General features: G+C 36.9%; 3 protein-coding genes across 5 annotated transcripts; all 3 read right to left on the reverse strand.

Annotated features, from left to right (window-relative positions):
• Nucleotides 1-333: 333 nt before the first annotated feature.
• On the reverse strand, nt 334-5,953 carry LOC147389811 (uncharacterized). Its single transcript, XM_086417955.1, has 7 exons — nt 5,822-5,953; nt 2,346-5,116; nt 2,169-2,252; nt 1,471-1,575; nt 1,237-1,345; nt 979-1,130; nt 334-869 (listed from the first exon to the last, which is right to left on the reverse strand). The coding sequence occupies exons 2-7, from the start codon at nt 5,112-5,114 to the stop codon at nt 423-425; spliced, it is 3,666 nt and encodes a 1,221-aa protein (XP_086274081.1). The 5' UTR covers nt 5,115-5,116; nt 5,822-5,953; the 3' UTR covers nt 334-422.
• Nucleotides 5,954-8,892: 2,939 nt separating this feature from the next.
• Nucleotides 8,893-12,854, reverse strand: LOC147389812 (ATG8-interacting protein 1-like). The gene is made up of 3 exons (XM_086418903.1): nt 12,656-12,854; nt 10,539-11,374; nt 8,893-9,279 (listed from the first exon to the last, which is right to left on the reverse strand). The coding sequence occupies exons 2-3, from the start codon at nt 11,352-11,354 to the stop codon at nt 9,175-9,177; spliced, it is 921 nt and encodes a 306-aa protein (XP_086275029.1). The 5' UTR covers nt 11,355-11,374; nt 12,656-12,854; the 3' UTR covers nt 8,893-9,174.
• A 1,748-nt stretch (nt 12,855-14,602) lies between these two features.
• Nucleotides 14,603-17,918, reverse strand: LOC147389813 (uncharacterized). 3 transcript variants are annotated; one of them, XM_086419573.1, is made up of 5 exons: nt 17,778-17,918; nt 17,227-17,486; nt 17,091-17,133; nt 14,967-15,111; nt 14,603-14,849 (listed from the first exon to the last, which is right to left on the reverse strand). In XM_086419573.1, exons 2-4 carry the CDS (start codon nt 17,476-17,478, stop codon nt 14,990-14,992), a joined length of 417 nt encoding a protein of 138 aa, XP_086275699.1. In that variant the 5' UTR covers nt 17,479-17,486; nt 17,778-17,918; the 3' UTR covers nt 14,603-14,849; nt 14,967-14,989. The 3 variants fall into 3 exon arrangements, with proteins under 3 accessions (XP_086275699.1, XP_086275697.1, XP_086275698.1); XM_086419571.1 differs by having other exon boundaries at nt 14,603-14,878; XM_086419572.1 differs by having other exon boundaries at nt 14,603-14,878; nt 17,655-17,794.
• Nucleotides 17,919-18,172: the final 254 nt, after the last annotated feature.

Consider the following 18,172-nt stretch of genomic DNA (forward strand, 5'->3'; position numbering starts at 1 on the left):
AGTGAATACTTGAGAATAAGTAAAAATTGGAGTGCCAATAGAAGCTCTCTCGTTTCTCTAGCTTTATTCCTGTTTTCGTGTAGGATTTTAAAGAAGCCTAACCATAATTGTAGGCAACTACTTAAATCTTTTGAACAGTGTTATAATGTTGAGATTATGATTTGAAAAGTGTGTTTTAATGGGGGAGGGGGCGTGCTAAATAATTTAAGAAAATTGGGTGTAATAAGTAACAGATGGGGTGCCAATAGCAGCTCTCTAATCTTATCATCCAGTATACAAGTTACTCTTCTGTAGATCTAACAGCTATATAATAAATAATGGAAAAAACAGCGATGGATACAAAGGCAATTTTCTTTCCAATTATATCATAAGGATTACAGAGACCTCAACAGCACCACATTAGGGTGCTGGAAAAGCTTTAGTTACAACAAATTGGGGGGTCCATGAGGCTCAAACTCTAGATGGTCAGCGCTTGCTTGTCCACAAGATGGATTGTATCCATAACCATCAAAGAACTTATCCTCAGAAGCCACATTTCCAACATCTGGTCCTCTCAAGCCCCCCATAGTTGAAGTCCACTGGGCAGGCGTCGAAGGGTTAGAGCTGGAAGCTTCTTGGTTCAGACCAAGCACGGTTGGGTTCTGTGGGGAATTCCCAGCAGTTCTTGATCTGTTCGTGGAATTGACTGTTACAAGGGAGAGGGATGTTGATTGCTGTTGTTGCTGATTCTTCTGAGGTGGAGATTTGGGTCGAAGATTCTCTATCTCAGGTGTTGTCACCACAAGATGAGGTGCATCTGGCGGTGGGTTCCGTCCTCCCCCTCCGACCCAAACTTTTCCATCCTTGTCCGAAAAGTTCCTGAGATATGCCTGCAAGTTTCCAAATTTCTAGCGAATTATTGTCAGAGTGAAGTGGATTTATATCCTGTAATTTAATTTTGTTTCCCAGGCATAACAAGGTGTTAAATGAATATTGTACCTCCGAATTAAAATTAGAGGAAGATAATCCTTTCCCGACAGTCACCCAACCTGACCGAATGTTATGGTCTTCACCAAACAACTCAAGCCTCCTGCGTCCAAGGGAGAAATGTTCTACAATCCGATACATATCTTCTGGCTTCTTAGTTGAACCTACAATTCAATTGGCAAAAAGGTTGGACACAATGTTCAGCATAGAAAATAATAATTAAAATATGACAAAAAAATAATTCTAAACAATTTGACAGGACTTTCTAACCATAGGGAGGTTCTTCTGCAATTATAATATCTGTGTCGATGTTGGCATGGATAATATGGCCATCTGTGCTACGGCGAACCGTTCCTTTAATGCCCATCAAGCAGTGTTCCTTCATCACAGAAATAAGCAAGGCATATTTAATAAGCAAGAAAGCTATTCATAAAACAGTTATCTTGAAGGATGCAAGAGCAGTAAATCCACAACGTTAAGAACCAGCAGAAAATCATGACCAACCTTTGAGTGCTGAAACAAAGTATGAGAATCATGTCGCAAGCCTGGAGTTGCATTTGTTTTGTTTGTCTTCACCCAACATATATCCTCACACCTTCTAAAACCCCACTACAAAAGCCAGAACACAGAAACCGTATGAAAACCCAGACCAACCACATTGGAGATATGGTATGCGAACAACTACGGTGTCCGAGAACACAGTCACAAAACCAGTTCACAGGAATATTTTGACGAGAAATCCATAGGAAATTCTACAATCACTTCTCAATGTTTTATAAGAAAATTCTGATTCTTTTGCAAGGGAAATATATATCTGAATTACGGGAAAAAAAATTCTAAAGTTAAAAATTAAGAAACTTATAAGCATCAAATGCCATGAAACATTATAACGCCTTTGTAAAGTCTTTCAAGGGGAAAAGAAAAAACAAGAAACAGATAACATGATTCCAATATTTTCATAAGAAAATAAAATTTATCTATATTTGTCAAACTTGAAATATTTCACTGAGAAAAAATGTTCTAGGTACAGATGACTAGCTTCTTAAGAGAGTATATAAAACAAAGGACATATATTGCAGCTCAAGAGAAGCAATTCAAACCCCCTTTTTGTCTTAAGGGATCATCTAATGGATATGATAAACTACGACAATACCCAGTTACTGAAATACAATTTTTTGGTAGGACACAACCAATATATATACCTTCTTAAGACATTGTCGGCCCTGCTCAAGACCCAGACCGTCACCAACCCAGAGGAAGATAAAAGAAGGTGTATCTGCAATTGCCTGCAGAGATATGGTAGAAAATTATTATAACTAGAATTTAAAGTGAAAGTAAAAATTTTTTGGCAAGGAAGAAAGGGGGGCGAATAAGTGTACCTCAATCTTGAGGTTTAATATTTCTTCAAATGTCCAATACTCCATATGGTCAGCAACCCCAGGAGCTCGATGAACATATTCCTCCCAAGGCGGGTCAACAAGAATAACATCAAACTTGGTTCCAAAAAATTCAGGGCTCAAAACAAACTCATTCAGGTCGCACTTGTAATACATGGGAGGGGAAGCAGATTTGGCCACAATCTCATCTTTCTTCTGAATAAGATCCCGCAGCTTTGGGTAATCCTCCACAACACTGGTGAGCTCCAACTCCCTTATAAAATTCTGAGGACGCATACCAGTGTCGACAAAATTTTGCGAGTAATCATTTTGTTCCCCTCTGGAAGGAGCTTTACCGGGTCCACCAGTTCTCGGACCACCCCATCCCCCCGGAGCTTTATCATGAGGCATTCCCCGTCCCATTGTTCCCATAGCATTAAAACCAGGGCCAGAAATGTTTGGGGACACCCCTCTTGAAGGAACCGGTTGATTAAAATACATGGTAGGGTTTGGGCCAGTTCCCACATTTGGGGGAAATCTAGGCCCTGATGGGCCAGGAGGAACGGGAGAAAGGCCAGCTGGTACAGCTAACATATTCATATTCATATCAACACCTCTAGCTCCTGGCCAAACATTAGGCCCCGGAAATGGCGGAATAAAGACACCAAGTCCAATTGGTGGACCGGGAGCAGGAGACATATTTGGGCCAAGTTGTTGGATGGGTCCTGGTGGCAATCCGATAGGACCAACAAAGGGGGGTCCCATCATAGGCATTGGGATGCCAAGCCGTTGCACATCCCTCCCTGTAAGCCTTCCTCTTCCCCCTCTCCCAAGTCTACTTCCTTTCATTCCTTGCAGAGGTACTCTATTAAAAGAGCCCGAACTTGGGTTATTTGCAAACGGAGGTTGTGAACCACTACGATTGGAACCCCCTACACCCTTCTGCCCTCTTCCATTTCCTCCTAGCACGTCAATGTTATACCTCCCCATAGGGGAACCATCATCGGGATACCTTTCCTGTGGATCATCACCAGGGCCATAAATATCAGCCATTCTTGCCCTGTCGTCTGGAAGATATCCCCACTCCTCATCACTCATGGCTGAGGTAAAATCAGGAGTTTTCCTCCCAGCTAAGGTTGATCCAGATTCCTCCCTTCCATAATCGACAGACTTGGGTCGGATCTCTATCGTATCAGAATTCCCATAGTTCGATGAGGTTTTCGCACCTTCGGTCCTGCTTCTAATTTTCCCATATCCAGGTTGAGCACGAAGCTTTTCGCTGTCAGTCCTCTCACGCTCCCGCCTTCGTAATTCCCATTCCTTTTCATGATCAAAGTCAACATCCCCATCTCTTGTCTCTTTATCATTGATGTCATGATGCCTCTTTGTCCAATTTTCCTTGGAACTGTCATAATCTCTGTTGTTCCTGTCACTCCAACTACTATCATGACCTCTTGATCTATCATCCCTATAGGCCCCTTTTTCTCGTTCCTTCCCCTTGAGGCTGATGATTCTTTCATTATCGGACTCAGAGTCATCTGACTCTTGGCGATGCTTCCCACCCCTCTCAGGACTCCACGACCGTCTCGAGTGCCTACCTTCCCTCCCACTTCTATCTCTCGCACGTGCATGTCCATCCTCATCTGCCTTAACAAACCTCTCTCGACTTCCAACAATCTCATTGCCTCCATGTGCAGGTTCTGACTGCTCTCTATACTTATCATTTTTTCCCCCGTGATTCCTCGTGCTTGACCTATGGGCACTTGAGTCAACATCTTCCATCAACCCACTTGGTATTTCTCGGACCCTCCTCGACTTATCATCTCTATGACCATCCAACCTCTCTTCCCGAGTTCTAGAAATTGGCCTATCATCTTCTTCTTGAGCCTCTGACCTACTTCTGCTCTTAGTCCTCTCCCCACCAACCCTTTTCTCATCCCCGGTGCTGGATTTCATTCCTTTATCACTGCTTGATTCTACCACCCTGCTTTTGGCCTCACTGTGTTCATTCCTCACATCTACAATTCTCTCTCTAGCACTTCCATGCTTAACATCAGAAGCCTTCCCGCTCCTTGAATCGACTTTATCCATAAAATTACTTTCTTCTGCCTTTTTTACTGAGTCAGGCTCATCCCATCTACTCCTTGGATTCCTCTCTTGCTCACGAGATCCACGATCTTTGTCTCTGCTGCTCTCCTTCCTTTCTGAATACTTAGAATCTCTATTCTGCATCTTTTCAAAATCACTATCATGGGAACTGTCCACCTTGGTTTTACTTTTGCTCTGAGAACCCTCATGACCTGAGGGCTTTGAGCTTGTTTTCCTTGATGAGTTCCTCTCGCTTTCATTAGCTAGATCATGACCTTTACTCCCGGAAACATCTCTGCCCTTTCGACTGCTTTCAGATTCCCTATCTCGATACCCACTGCTCGATTTCTTCTCAGACCTCTCCTCTTGATTTTTCTTTATCTGCTTCGCACGCAACTCCTTTCTCATGTCGTAATCATCCTCATCCTCACTAGCCACCCTACTCGAGTCATCTGTCCTCTTCCTACCCTCAGTTCTGTCCCCGGAAGAACTCTTCCTCTTTCCACTGTTGTCCCACTCTTCAGTTTCTTCTGCATTGTTATGTTTTCTTGACTTGCTCGACCGGTGTTTCCTCTTGTCACTACCCTCCCAGTCTTCCTCGTCTCCAACTCTGTCACTTTTCTTCTCCAAGCTCTCCTCAATATCCCGTTTCATGTAATTCCAACTGGTTTCAGATACATCCATCCCTAGAAAGAGGGAAAAAAAAATCTCAACCTTTTAAGTTCCCTAATGGAAACCCAGAGTAAAAATCTACAGAAAGTAACAATGGTTTGAATTCTTCTAATAATAAAGTTAATTGCAGGATATCAAGAAATCATTCTGAAAACCATATAGGAACAAAATTGTAGAAATTAGTCATCTCTGTTTCTTTCTTTCTTTTTTCTTGATAACCAATAAGGCAATAAATACCTATAAAAATGCATTAATTCAAACAGGTCCTTAACTAAAAACTTACAGATCCAAGGTCTGTGCAATATCATACAAATCCCAGCTAAGAAAAGATCACATTTTTCATCCAATCCAATAACAAGAAATAAACCCTTTAATCGTAATCCAAGTTTTAAACCCTAAAAATTCAATCCAACACCAGTAGTTAGACTACTACAACAAACAAACTTATAAAAGATAAACTAAACCCTAAGATAACTAATCCACACAACCCCGAACAAATGAATCGATCCAATTTCGTTTGAAAACACTAGTAAATCTAATCTACTCAGATCCAAACAGAACTTAGAAACCCAACATGTCTAATTTAAATTAGAACTAACAAACAAAGATTATCGCATACAAATACATGCCGATTCCAATCAAAACAGAACGTTTTTTTTTTTTTCTTACCTTTCAAAAAATAAAAAAAATTCAAAGAGAGAGAGAGAGAGACAAGCTACCTGATTCTCTAATTTAGGATCGATAGGCTAGAAATCCCTAAAATGGTTTTCTTGGCTTAGAATTCTCAGCGAGCATTACAGTATTGTTTTTTTTACCTCCTTTGAGATTTGCTGCGTTCGCACTTAGCACGCAGTGACGAAGGGGGGCAAACTTGAGGATTTGTAGGGCTTAAAATGGGTCGGATTTTATCCGAAACTTGAGTGATTCGAATTCGATTTTTAGCAGATTTAGTTTCTCAAGTATATCCGAATTAAAATATGGGTCGGATATGGGTTGATGTCCCTTGACCTGAGTCAGATATGGACCCATCCATATATCCGTTTATATCTGAATGATATATTATTTTATATGTTGTATATATTACATTTTTATATTTTTTAGTCTATCTTTCATCAATAATGAAATGGTTAAAACTTCTTTTCAAATGGAAAGAGATTTTGAGTTTAAATTACATTTAAGCCACATTTTTTTAATAAATTACTTTGTAATGATTTAAAATTATCCGATCCGAATCAATTAATTTGATCGACTCAGATCTAGATATGGGTTTAATGAAAGTAAAAAAAAATTGGATATGGTTTGAACTAGTAGAATTCGAGTTGGATCTGGATCTGGATTTGAATTGGAATTAAAAATCTAGATATGAGTAGACACATTTCCGACCTAAATCCGACCTATTTTAAATCCTAAGGATTTGGACACAAGTATCTAAGCATATTCATCACACGGAACATTTTTTTTTTTCATTTATACCTTTTATATTTAAATTTTAAAAAGAGTAGTCAATTTGCATAGATCGAAATGTCCATTTGCACCCACTTAAGTGACTTTTGTTAAAAAGAAATCAAATTATCATTTTACCATTTCATTTTGGCTTATTGCACACACCACACCGCCACTTATTGAACAAAAGGGAGTGGATCCTCTACGGTACTTTTTTCCTGTGATTCCCTATAGTGTGGTTGATAAGAGTGCCACGTGGTACAAAGACCAAAATTCATTTGTGAAATTTTCAAGCTATAGCGACCGTTGATGGAGCACAATAACAAGAAAATGGAACCTCAAAGGATCCGCTCCCTGAACAAAAAACCCAAAACCCACTCTTCCTCATTCCTCCTTCCTCATCCTCCTTCTTTTTCTTCTTCAATAATCATCTCCTTATGAGTTTTGTGAGAGTTTGAATAAATGGAGATTAAGTTTTAGGATTATTTTTCAAATTATTTTATTTCATTAATTTTTTTTTTTTTTTTTTTTTTGCTTTTAATCATCAAGAAAAATGGGGGGGGGGGGGGGGAGGAACAATATCAAAATCTCAAAACGACGATTTTAAATCAAAGAACTCAAATATATTTTGACAAATTTTACTTGGTAGATACCTATCGAATAAAAATTTCTCATGCGAATAGCTTCGACTCGATTGGAAGTGTTAGGGTAAGAAAAATGAGTAAAATCAAAACTTAAACTCTCATTGAAACCTCTCTGAATGTAAAGAAGAAGAAAAATGATTCGGTACTTTTAGGTAGGTGAAATAAGTAATTTTGGTTAAATTACATTTATTAGATATGTGTAGATAATTATTTTAAAGTTAAGGTGGGTATCACAAGCAAGTGGGTATAATTGGTCATTTTAGTGTGTGCAAATAAATCCAACCTAGTAAAATAGATATTTTTGTAATTTGTAATTTTGAAAATCAACCAACATGATTTTAAGGATGTGGGATTGCAATTTTCTTGAATTATTTTTTTATACCAAAATGACGTTGATGATATTAAGTTTAAATATTCATTTTTAGAATCCTAATTTTGGTGTTGAACGCTTTACTTCACCTTCCTTCTCTCATTATAATAGTGAAGATAAAAAAAAAAATTACAAAAAAAGTTTCAGTGGACAGTATAGTGTTTTATATTATTTTATGAATTTTGATGAGCATTTTTTATATTAAAATTTAAAATGCAATATAAAATGTTATTGTCAGCAATGTTTTATTAAAATATATTTTACTTTTAATTATATATATATATATATATATATATATATATATATATATATATTTATCATGTGTCGCTATCTTGCAATATTTCTTAGATAAATAAATTTATTTTCATACTATATTTTTTTATAGAAAAAGTTTTATATTATCGTTGTGTTTTGGTTGAAAGAAATGGAGAGAAGATAACAGAAAATAAATGACTTTCTCTCCCTTTCTCATGTTTGGATTGTTAAATGAAAAAAAAAAAAAAAAGTTGAATTTCCTTTTCCTCCCAAAAGTGGAGAGAAATGCTTATAAAATATTTTATAATTTCAACTCCCCCCCTTATATCTCTTCTAAGACATTTCAAAATTTCAGAACTACCTTAATTTCTCTCTTCTTTTAATCCGTAAGATATGGGTGCAATTATATGAGTAAGAACTATCATTATTTGCCTTATTTTTGGCTTAAAATAAAAATCAGAAAACATCCCAAATAATTTAAAAGTACTGATAATATAACAGACTTTTAGTAGACAAACTTGACGCATGCTGACGTGCAAGTATATAAGTTATTTTATAAAAAAAAGAGAGAATTTCTCTCTCTCACCCATTCTCTGCCCACATATTTACTTTTTTAGATTTCAAATATTAAAAAAGATCGTTGTGCTCACATTGATTATCACATTAACAATCCAACAACACAGACATCTAAATTTCATGAAAATATTCATATTAAAAATAATAAAAAAAACAATTATTTTTCGAGCTTGATCCATTGAGTATAAAACGGACGGCTACCGAGCACCCCCATTTAAAAATAAAATTCATGGTGAAAAATAACTATTTTTTTTATAAAAAAAAAAAACTTTATATAATTTTATCCTCTACGACCCCATTTCATCGTACCATACTTTTGAATGTCACAAGGTGATCAGTTCTGAAATTTCTTTTTTTTCACTATGGGAAGGAGAGAGAAACTCTCTTTTTTCTCTTTTTTATTTTTTTAATAAGTTATGTGCTTTCATGTCAGCATGTGTTAAGTCTGTCATATTATCAGCACTCATAATTTAATAGATAGGGGTGAACATGGTAAGCAAAATCAAGGAAAATGGGGGAAATAATAAATGCACAAAATACAATTCAATTGGGCAAGCATGTTTCAGACATATTCCAAGCTCTCATATGTTTCACCTCAGATTTTCTTGGGTACTTCATCTAAAGTTTCAAGCTTAGAAATCAAGTCTGCCACAATTGAAAATAAGTAGCATAACAATAAGCAATCTAAGTATCTAGCATGTCATTTGAAAACAGTGAATTACACTTGCAACCATATATATAGCAGAATTGTCTCCCTCTGCTAGCTGCATTTTTCGTCATCATCTTAACGTTCAGTGAAGGCAGTGCCCTTAATAACAGAACCCCGTCGGTGGCCACCCACAATCACATCTTTGAATCGAATGATGGGACCTGTCATCCAGTTCAATTTCTGCCAAAAGCAACAAAAGTGTAAGAATTACCAAGCAATGGAGGAGGAAAGTTTCTAACAGACTTGAAGGATTTTCATCAATACTACCTTACAATGTTTATACAAGCTACTGCCGCTTTTCTTAGGTTTTTTTTTTTTTTTTTTTCATTTTTGGAGCAGGTAGAGTCAGCAACCAGACTTATTGGTTAGAAGGTAGAAACCAATGGGTCTCAATCCCAGCAGAAGTTACCCACAAGACAGGTAATCTCTTCTTTAAGCAGATGAAATATTAATATTAAAACCTTTTCAATGATGGGTAACTTAGGGCTTTTTTATAAGATTACAAAAAAAAAATGTAGTCCATGGGAAGAAAGTTGATTTCCAAAGGTCCATCCTTCATGTCTTTAACAGATCCAAAAATATAGGCCGTGGCCAAGTTTGATACTAAATTTGGGTGTTTGATGCAGGTACTTGTTATTAAAGGGGATGCAACACCATACTAGTCATGATTTGGATACAGAATCGAACTGATGTTAACTTGATTCATATGTCAAGCATATCTTGCTGTTCATCCCTCTCATGTTTTAAGCCTCTATATTGGGGGGGTGGGGAGTGGGAGGTAGTAAATTGCACTTGCATGTGTTTTATTTGTTTAAATTCTGCAGGTAAGGGAAAAACTCTTACAGGTGCCATGATTACTTCTTGAGTAAAGATATGTCAACATGTCTGTATGGTCAATCAAGTACACGAGAGACTTTTGGGGGGGAAAATCCCTCTGAACACACAACCCCCAATGAGAGTTAGCAGCTAAACTGAGACGAGAGATGAATGCGGATTGGAAACTAAAATCCCATATAGAAAAGTTTGTGACAAAGTATATATATATATACACTAGTGTCTTTACTTCTTTACTAGTATTTATGGGACAGACTTGTCTTGAGTGCCTTAAATATTTTCCGTGTTCAACTTATAGAAGCCATGTGTGGAAGTGTGCATTGTGGTAAATGCTTTCTTGCATCCACATTGACCTAAAATTTATTCAGATGCAAACTAAGACACAGAAACCCACTGAGATTGCCAAAATGGTTGGAGATCACTAAAGTGTGTCAATAATTGGAAGCTCCCAACTTGGCTCACCACATTATATGGCACAAAATGTCAATAAGTCAGAATTTTATCCCCAATCACAGCTAAAATTCCTTGCTAGAATGTGAAAACTTTAACGAGTAAAATTATATGCTACATGTCAAACCTCACTTAATCTGAATGGTAGAGCATACCTCATCATTAACACTGAATTGCCACTTAAGTTGCTGAATCTTCCAGCTTTCTTGCTGCCACTGTTGCCCAAGAATTACAAGGCCCATCAAAGCTGCAGCAACAAAAACAGACCAAAATGCATTTGCTTCCTTTGCTTGAGCATACAAGGAAACTGCATGTCTCTTCCACCATGCTTCGCAAGGAAGGCCAGATCCATTAAATTTATTTCCTTTTGTAGAATTTGGAGACTCCGAGGAATCTGAATGAGAATCCACGTTGAAGTGGGCAGGATCACTAGGTTCAGGAATAACTATGTTTTCACCATACTCAATTGATTCACTCATGTCTGCTTCGCTATGAAAAGAACTAAATTTAGCAGTATCATATATGCCCTGGTCTTCTTCAACTAAATTTAGCCCTTGAAAAGCTTTTCCTGATTCAAATTCTGCATCATGAACGGATAACCTACCATGATCTGCATACAAATCACCTGGAAATTCCACTCCTTTGACATTGTCTGATCTCTCCCCTACTTCCACATCTGATCCTGGCTCCTCCTTAGGACCCAAACCTTCATCCCCCGGTTCATTATAGATCTTATTCTCATCGGGCTCCAATGGAAGATTCTCGTGTTGGCTAGGTGGAAACACAAAATGACCAGACATGAACAATGCACGAGAGGCTTCATCTTCATTACTGCTGAACTCGTTACCATGATGATCATCATCATCATTTGACGGACCAGGTGCAGCAGCATACGTTGACGTTGTAAGAGACACAACTTCCCATTCGTTTCCACGACTGGAAGTTTCCTCTGCTACCTTCTCATCATCCATGGTCCAAGACCTAGGGTTCCCTACGCATCAAACAAACTCAAAAATCAGCCGACCAATACCAAATGTCACAAACAAAATACAAAATCAGAATAAATTCTTAATATACTATGAACTAGATAAGGTAGTAAATCATAACCTATCCTTCCGTAGATGGAAAACCAGCCCTTAATATGAAAATCTTTTACGGATAGAAACAAAGGATATATGGAAAGTTTGAACTCCAAGGGGTTGGCCTAGTGGCAAGCCGAGCCATGATAAGCTCCTCAGGAAGGGTAGGTCAAGAGTTCAAAACCCCACAAAACAATGAATTCCTTGGGGCCACCCTCCAGGGTCCGGTTGACCCTCGACTCAACCAGTTGCATGTAGGACTTTCCGAGGGGTGTGCGTGTGACCATGGGATTAGTCTCACCTGAAGGGTGGGGGAATACCGATGGTAAGCCAAAAACAATGGAAAGTCTGATTTTATTAGTTTGGGCATATTAGAAATAATGGATATCTGAAATACCATACATATCCAGATGACAGTTTCCCATCAGACACCTTTTAACATAAATTAACTAAAAAAAAGTTCATGTATAACAGTAAAAGCAATAAGACAAGACAGAAACATTTGATTCCACATGAATTACAAACATTAGAACATTATATTCAAAACATGAAAACTCATCCGGACGGAGAAGGAAAATAATTTTTTATAATTGAAGCTCCAAGACCAATTCTGTGACAATTTACTGTATCAATCCAAATGAACAAGATATACATTAAACTTTCTGGATGTTCCATAACCCTGGATGGAAAGGATTAAAAACCAGACGTTCACCCCAAGAATCAAATCAGATAACCCGAAACATAGATGATAGCATATCAGTACATCCAACTAATAGTGAGTAATCAATCCAGCTATTATCCTAATTAAAATATTGATAGAAATTAGATTTGACCAAAAATAACTGAAAATTACAGGATATAATTTAAAATAATTATAAAAAAACACTGAATTTTAATCCACTCTGAGAGTTCTAGAATTGCAAATATCATCAGTCACAACTCACAAATCATCAATTGAAAACTAAATGATTCCAGAGTGCCTCTCGATCGAAACAAACACTTATAGATCTACATATCATCTAAAAACACAAAATTTAACTTAAAAAGAAAAAAAAAGGAATCTAAATAAAAAATATATATTTAAAAGATCGAACAGGAGAAATAAATACATGCATCAGCTAGATCAATAACTTTTAACAGATCTGATCTTCCAAAATAATAAATAAATAAATAACGAAATTTTAGATAATTACCAAAATCGAATGAACAAAGGAAATCTCAGGTGCGAAGAGGGAAGTTTTTAGGGGTTTTGGGGAAAATCCAACGAGGGAAGAAAGAATAGTCGTGAAGAAATTCGGAGAGTAAGTTATTGCAGATTTTCATGGACAGATGGAAGAGATAAAGGAAACAGCCTCAACCAGTAATAGTGTTTCAATTGGTCAGTTTACCGGCTATAGGCAGTTCAATGTGTCTCGGCAATGAATCAAGCCCATGCGTCGAGCAAGTGGAAAGATCCACTGTTTCGCGGGTCATTTTATTAAGTAACATATCGATTCAGATGTTGCCAAGTTGGCCATCATGATTTAAGGAATTAAAGTGGGGTTCTCGAAAATACGGTGCTATGGTTTTGAGAACCGAGTTTTGGATCAAAAGTAGGGATTTTCAAAGAAAAAATTACATGATTTTCGATGAGATTACTTCTGGAAATAGAAATATTTAACCTAATTATTAATTTTCTTTTGCATCACTTGTACGTTACATGAAATTTAAGAGGAAATGTTCCATCCACTGATTTGCCACTTTATTTCATCACTTTTTTTTTTCCTATTTTAATACTAGTTGATGTTGAAACCAAGGAATAAGATTTTTCAGCCCACGACAAATCTTTGGGATAAGGTTTTATTTTTAGATTTTTACCATTGTTAGGAGGAAATATGGTTACGATATTTCTTAAAAAAAATATAGAGAGATGTTGGTTATGATCCAACAGGGTGTCAATGAGTTGATTCTGGTTCACATCTTAAGAAAGTTAGAATCATAATTACTATATTTTTAAGATTTCGATTCTTGACGGTGCCGAATCCAATTTTAAAATAAGTGGAATTCAAATCGAAATTGTCAAAAATCATGGGTACTCATCGTTTCGGTCTTTAAGAACCGAATAGGAAAAATATATTTTAAAACCCTTATTAAAAAAAGTTATTCTAAAAAATAACATATGATCTACAAAGCATCAACTTAATTATAATTTATTCAACTAATATTTAGTTTATATGAGAAATTGAAGAACTTTATATACGTTAATTTTGAAATATATGAAAACCTTAAATCATGTATAATATAAATAAATCAGTTATTAGACCCGGCTCTAATCAGTTACAGTAAAAAGAGAACTGGAACTGGAGTTTCAATTTCGAATCCGGGTAAATGGGTATTCATTGACACCCCTATGATTCATGTCTAATTAGAGAACTCGGTGATTGTTCGTTGGACATACGAATTCATCACGTCATCAGTCGTCTTGTAGGAATTTGCTATTCATCACATCATCCATCATCGTTCTTCATCTTTTACGCTATTAATAGGTTATTTTCACTTTTTTTCCTCTCTCAAATACAATAATCATAATAAGGATGGCCTACCTTGTAAATTATATGCATGATGGTACCATCATCAGAGGTTCAATACCTTCCATTACTCCAAAACAAAAACAAAAAAAACAAAAAAAACAGAAAGCTGGCCCAGTGGCCTGTAGTGACGATGGAATCCGTTAAAATAATGCATCAATCAGCCTCTGCCCACTGATGATTTTTTCAATTTGTATGCTTGGGATCATAGGCGATGTAGACGGCCTCAAAATATAGGTTGATTTGCAGTGCATTTGAGGTCAAATAAAATGGAAAATTGTAGGAATTATTGATATGAGTTTGTTGTGTGCATGACGAACCCTTATATTTGTTTATAGTGAATTAAAATGTTCCAGAAATAGATCTTGAATTTAATTTTTTGATGTTTTCTTTACTTGTTTTAGAACATTTTTTTAAGAACAAATGGAATACCCAATCCATCCAATTTTATTAAAAACATCATCTTTTTTTCTTCAGTGATTATAGAAATAATCTTATACATAGTATGAAATATTAAACCAATTTTGTAAATGAGAATCTGTATTGTATTCCAACGCTGGAAACAATCTCTCAGGCAACTAAATAAGATCATCACATAACCAAGGACAACAACAAAAGCTCTATAACTCCTACAGAGAATATGTAGGCAATTATATAAAAAGGGAAAAACCATCTCAATGGACCCACCAAATACTCTTCTCTTTGAGGTGGAAAAAAAAACAAGATCAGCTTGCAACTTCTACAAAACAGGGAACACCAACCATACGTTGCTCAAGCTTCCAAAAGAGAGCGTGGAGTGCACGCCAGATCTCCACTGAATCTGGAATACATCACATTGATCTAAGGAGACTGCAATAAAAAAAGATAATGTAACAATTAAGGGTTTTCTTCTCAGGAGAAAACAGAAAATAAAGCAGACAAGAAGGAAAAGTTGCACCTTCACAACCCAAAGATGAGGAATCAAGCCACTTGAGCTTCTGGTTTTGGTGTGTTCTCTATGGGTTTCTTTGAGTTTGCGATGTACCTCCAACAGCGCTTGTGCACCCCACTTATTTTCTTGGGAGCATCTGCAGCTGGCACCCCTGCAATGTACATGCTTAAAACCATCAACTAAACATTACTAGCATATACATGCTTAAAACCATCAACTCAACATTACTAGTGCAAAAATAATATGAAGGTTAAACTATCTGGTAGGCATCCAAATGATCAAATATGAATAAAAAACCTAGCCCGTCCTAGCCCGTCATGGAAGTTTGGAAACAACGAAAAAGCCTCAACACAAAGATTTGGGGTTGGTTGAAATGTCTGGTCAGGATTCATGTTGGGGGATCGTGGATTTCCACACTAAGCACCAACCTAATGCAACCCTCCGGCAATTTAGTGTAAAGAACTCTCACAGTATACATAAACACTTGATAAATTTTGGGAAAACAACTAAACATAATCTCAAGTGTAATGAAACCTGAAATGTATGTAATGGGTATAAAGAAAACCTAGCTTTCCTCATTCTCCCAAAAATATTATTCAGAGCACCATGTACGAAAAATGCCATTTACTTAATTCTTCCTCAGTAACAATGGTGATAATTATCCACCCAAAAGTGATCTCAATATCTCCGCACCGTCTAGAGGCACAACAAACCATATTTGGGAAAGAGAAGGTTTCTCCCATCCAATGTTATGAACATAATAAAGTAATCAATGTTACAAAGCCTGCTGTCAACACGAGCAATCTCATAATGGCCAAGTGTCAATGGGAATGCCAATGACTAAGTGGCCTTTGTGCTGTCCAACCAAGATTCTTATTCTAACTCAGCAAATGAGGGTGACAAAGTGTTGTCTTGAACGACAAAGACATCGATTCAAGAATTTATGGCAGAATCCATTAGCATGGTTTTTAGGCATGGACGATCTCAAGTTAGATCACCAGAACATCTCTGGGTTGCTCTTGGCTGAGTTACTATCCTATTGTAGTATTATGAATTGGAATACACATAGGATCGGTTTTTGGATAAGAACAGATCACAATGTATTGTCAGTAGCTCGCTTAATGCTAGTGGTGACACGAATGAATTTAGCATAAATCTCAATAAAATGCAAATTGGGAAGACATTGACCCCATATTTTTTAACAAGAAATCCCTCCCTCCTCCGAAGCTCCAACTGCCCATATCTTTGTGCATCTCTTGTTTTAGCCAAAATCTCCAAGATCTCCTCCGCTTGGTGTCCACTGTCCACATGTAGAAAACAAAATCCAGTTTTTGATCAATGGACGAAATACCGCTAACTTGAGGTACACCCCTTAGTATTCGCTGAGAACTACATAATGTTCAACTTTGCAAACCTGTGGAACTCCTTCCAAAATGATTTCACGAAGGAATGCACACAAGCTTCCTGAAGCATCTCTTCCACTTTCTCCAGCTCCTCATGCGATAGTAGACGATCCTCTGTCCATCTCTTGCTAGACTCTGAGGGCCTAAACTACTTAATCTGTCCATTCCACGCAGGCATCACCTGAAAGGATTGGGGAATTACTGATCTCGCATCTCCTCCAGTGATCTTCTTATGCGACTAACCACTCTTTCCACCATTAGGGTATGTCAATATAGAGAATGATAACCTAGCCATATGTGTATCATATCATCACCCATAGGCTTTACCAACTAAGCTAGTCGGCACGTTCACACAATGCAGCTCTCATATGCAAGTTTGTGGAACGGGTTTGACTTGAACCCCACTGCTTTGCATCAGAAAATCAAACATATTAACCAATCTACACTCCCGACATTAACATGTGTGTATGATTACATTTTGTCTCTCTTCAATGGAGAGTTGGACTTGAACCCACAATCTTTTTTCGGCTCACTACGGTATCACTCTTTCGGTTCAAATATGTCAAAGATTTTATATTCCCAAACTAAAACCTTAAATGAACTCTTAGTATGTATAAAGACTTCTACACTAAAGAAGAACATTAACACAGAAAACTCAAATACAATAAAACCATTAACGGCTCTTTATACAAAACTTCGAACCCTAAAAGCCAGAAAACAAACTCACCATCTTTGTGAACAATTCCCCATGCCTTTCCATGCCGACCATCCTGCAACAATAACCCAAAAAAGGAAACCTATTAAGGTAAAAATCGATGAAAAAAACAGACCCAAACTGAAATAAAATGAGAAATAAACAAGACCTTGTAGAGATTGATCTTGGTGATCTGATAGGAAACTCCAGTCCAGTGAGTCTTAGCCATCTGATAACCAATTCCCCAATTGGGAAGAAACTGAGCCACTTCGATGAGGTTCTTCTTCTTCTTACGCTTTGGTTTCTTCGACACTGATGTTGGTGCACTCGAAGAAGGAGAATTCGTCGCAGAAGTTGCAGAAGCACTGAAGCTTCTGACGAGATTGAAGGAATTTCTGAAGAGACGAAGAGATCTCTCCATCACTTTCTCTGTTGATCAGAATTTCCATTTAGAAATTAGAGTACAGAAAGAATGCAAAAATGATTCCACGAAAAAGGTTTGAATCATTTAATCAGAGCTGGAATTCCAAATTATAAAAAAATTCCAAATTTCCAGAATTAATGGATTCTCCCTGATTGAAAAAGTTCAGTTCTTACCATAATAAACAACCCCAGAAACTACAGGTTTTAGGGTTTTGTTGTTGTGCTTATTAGGGTTTTAAGTCGACTTTATTGAACCAGAGATCTATCTGAAAGAAGAAGAAGAAGTGACACACTTACCTCGCTGGAGAAACTACTCACTTAGTAGTTCTGCTGTTAGGGGGATGAGGTAGGGTTTAGGCTTTTGAGACGCAGAGGGGTTCCCAAAGAATTAGCACATATCTTGGGGTGGCATTAGTAAAGGTAGTGTGGCAATAAAAACTCTCTATTTTGAATAGGTTTTAGTATTTTTAATAGGGGTATACATGGTTCGGATTGATTCAGATTTTGACAAAATTGGAATCAAATCAAACATGATCAATTCTATAAATTTGAAGCCGAACCAATTCAATTATCCTATAGAACTGAACCAATCCAAACTAACCTTAGTTCGGATCATATATCAGTTCTCATACTTATTATTTTCAATAGTAAAATTAAATAGTTAAAACTTAAAACTAAGTAAAATAAATATT

The sequence above is a fragment of the Akebia trifoliata genome, chromosome 12 (genome assembly GCF_017979445.1).
Source record: "Akebia trifoliata isolate Shusen 1 chromosome 12, ASM1797944v1, whole genome shotgun sequence".
Lineage (NCBI taxonomy): Eukaryota > Viridiplantae > Streptophyta > Magnoliopsida > Ranunculales > Lardizabalaceae > Akebia > Akebia trifoliata.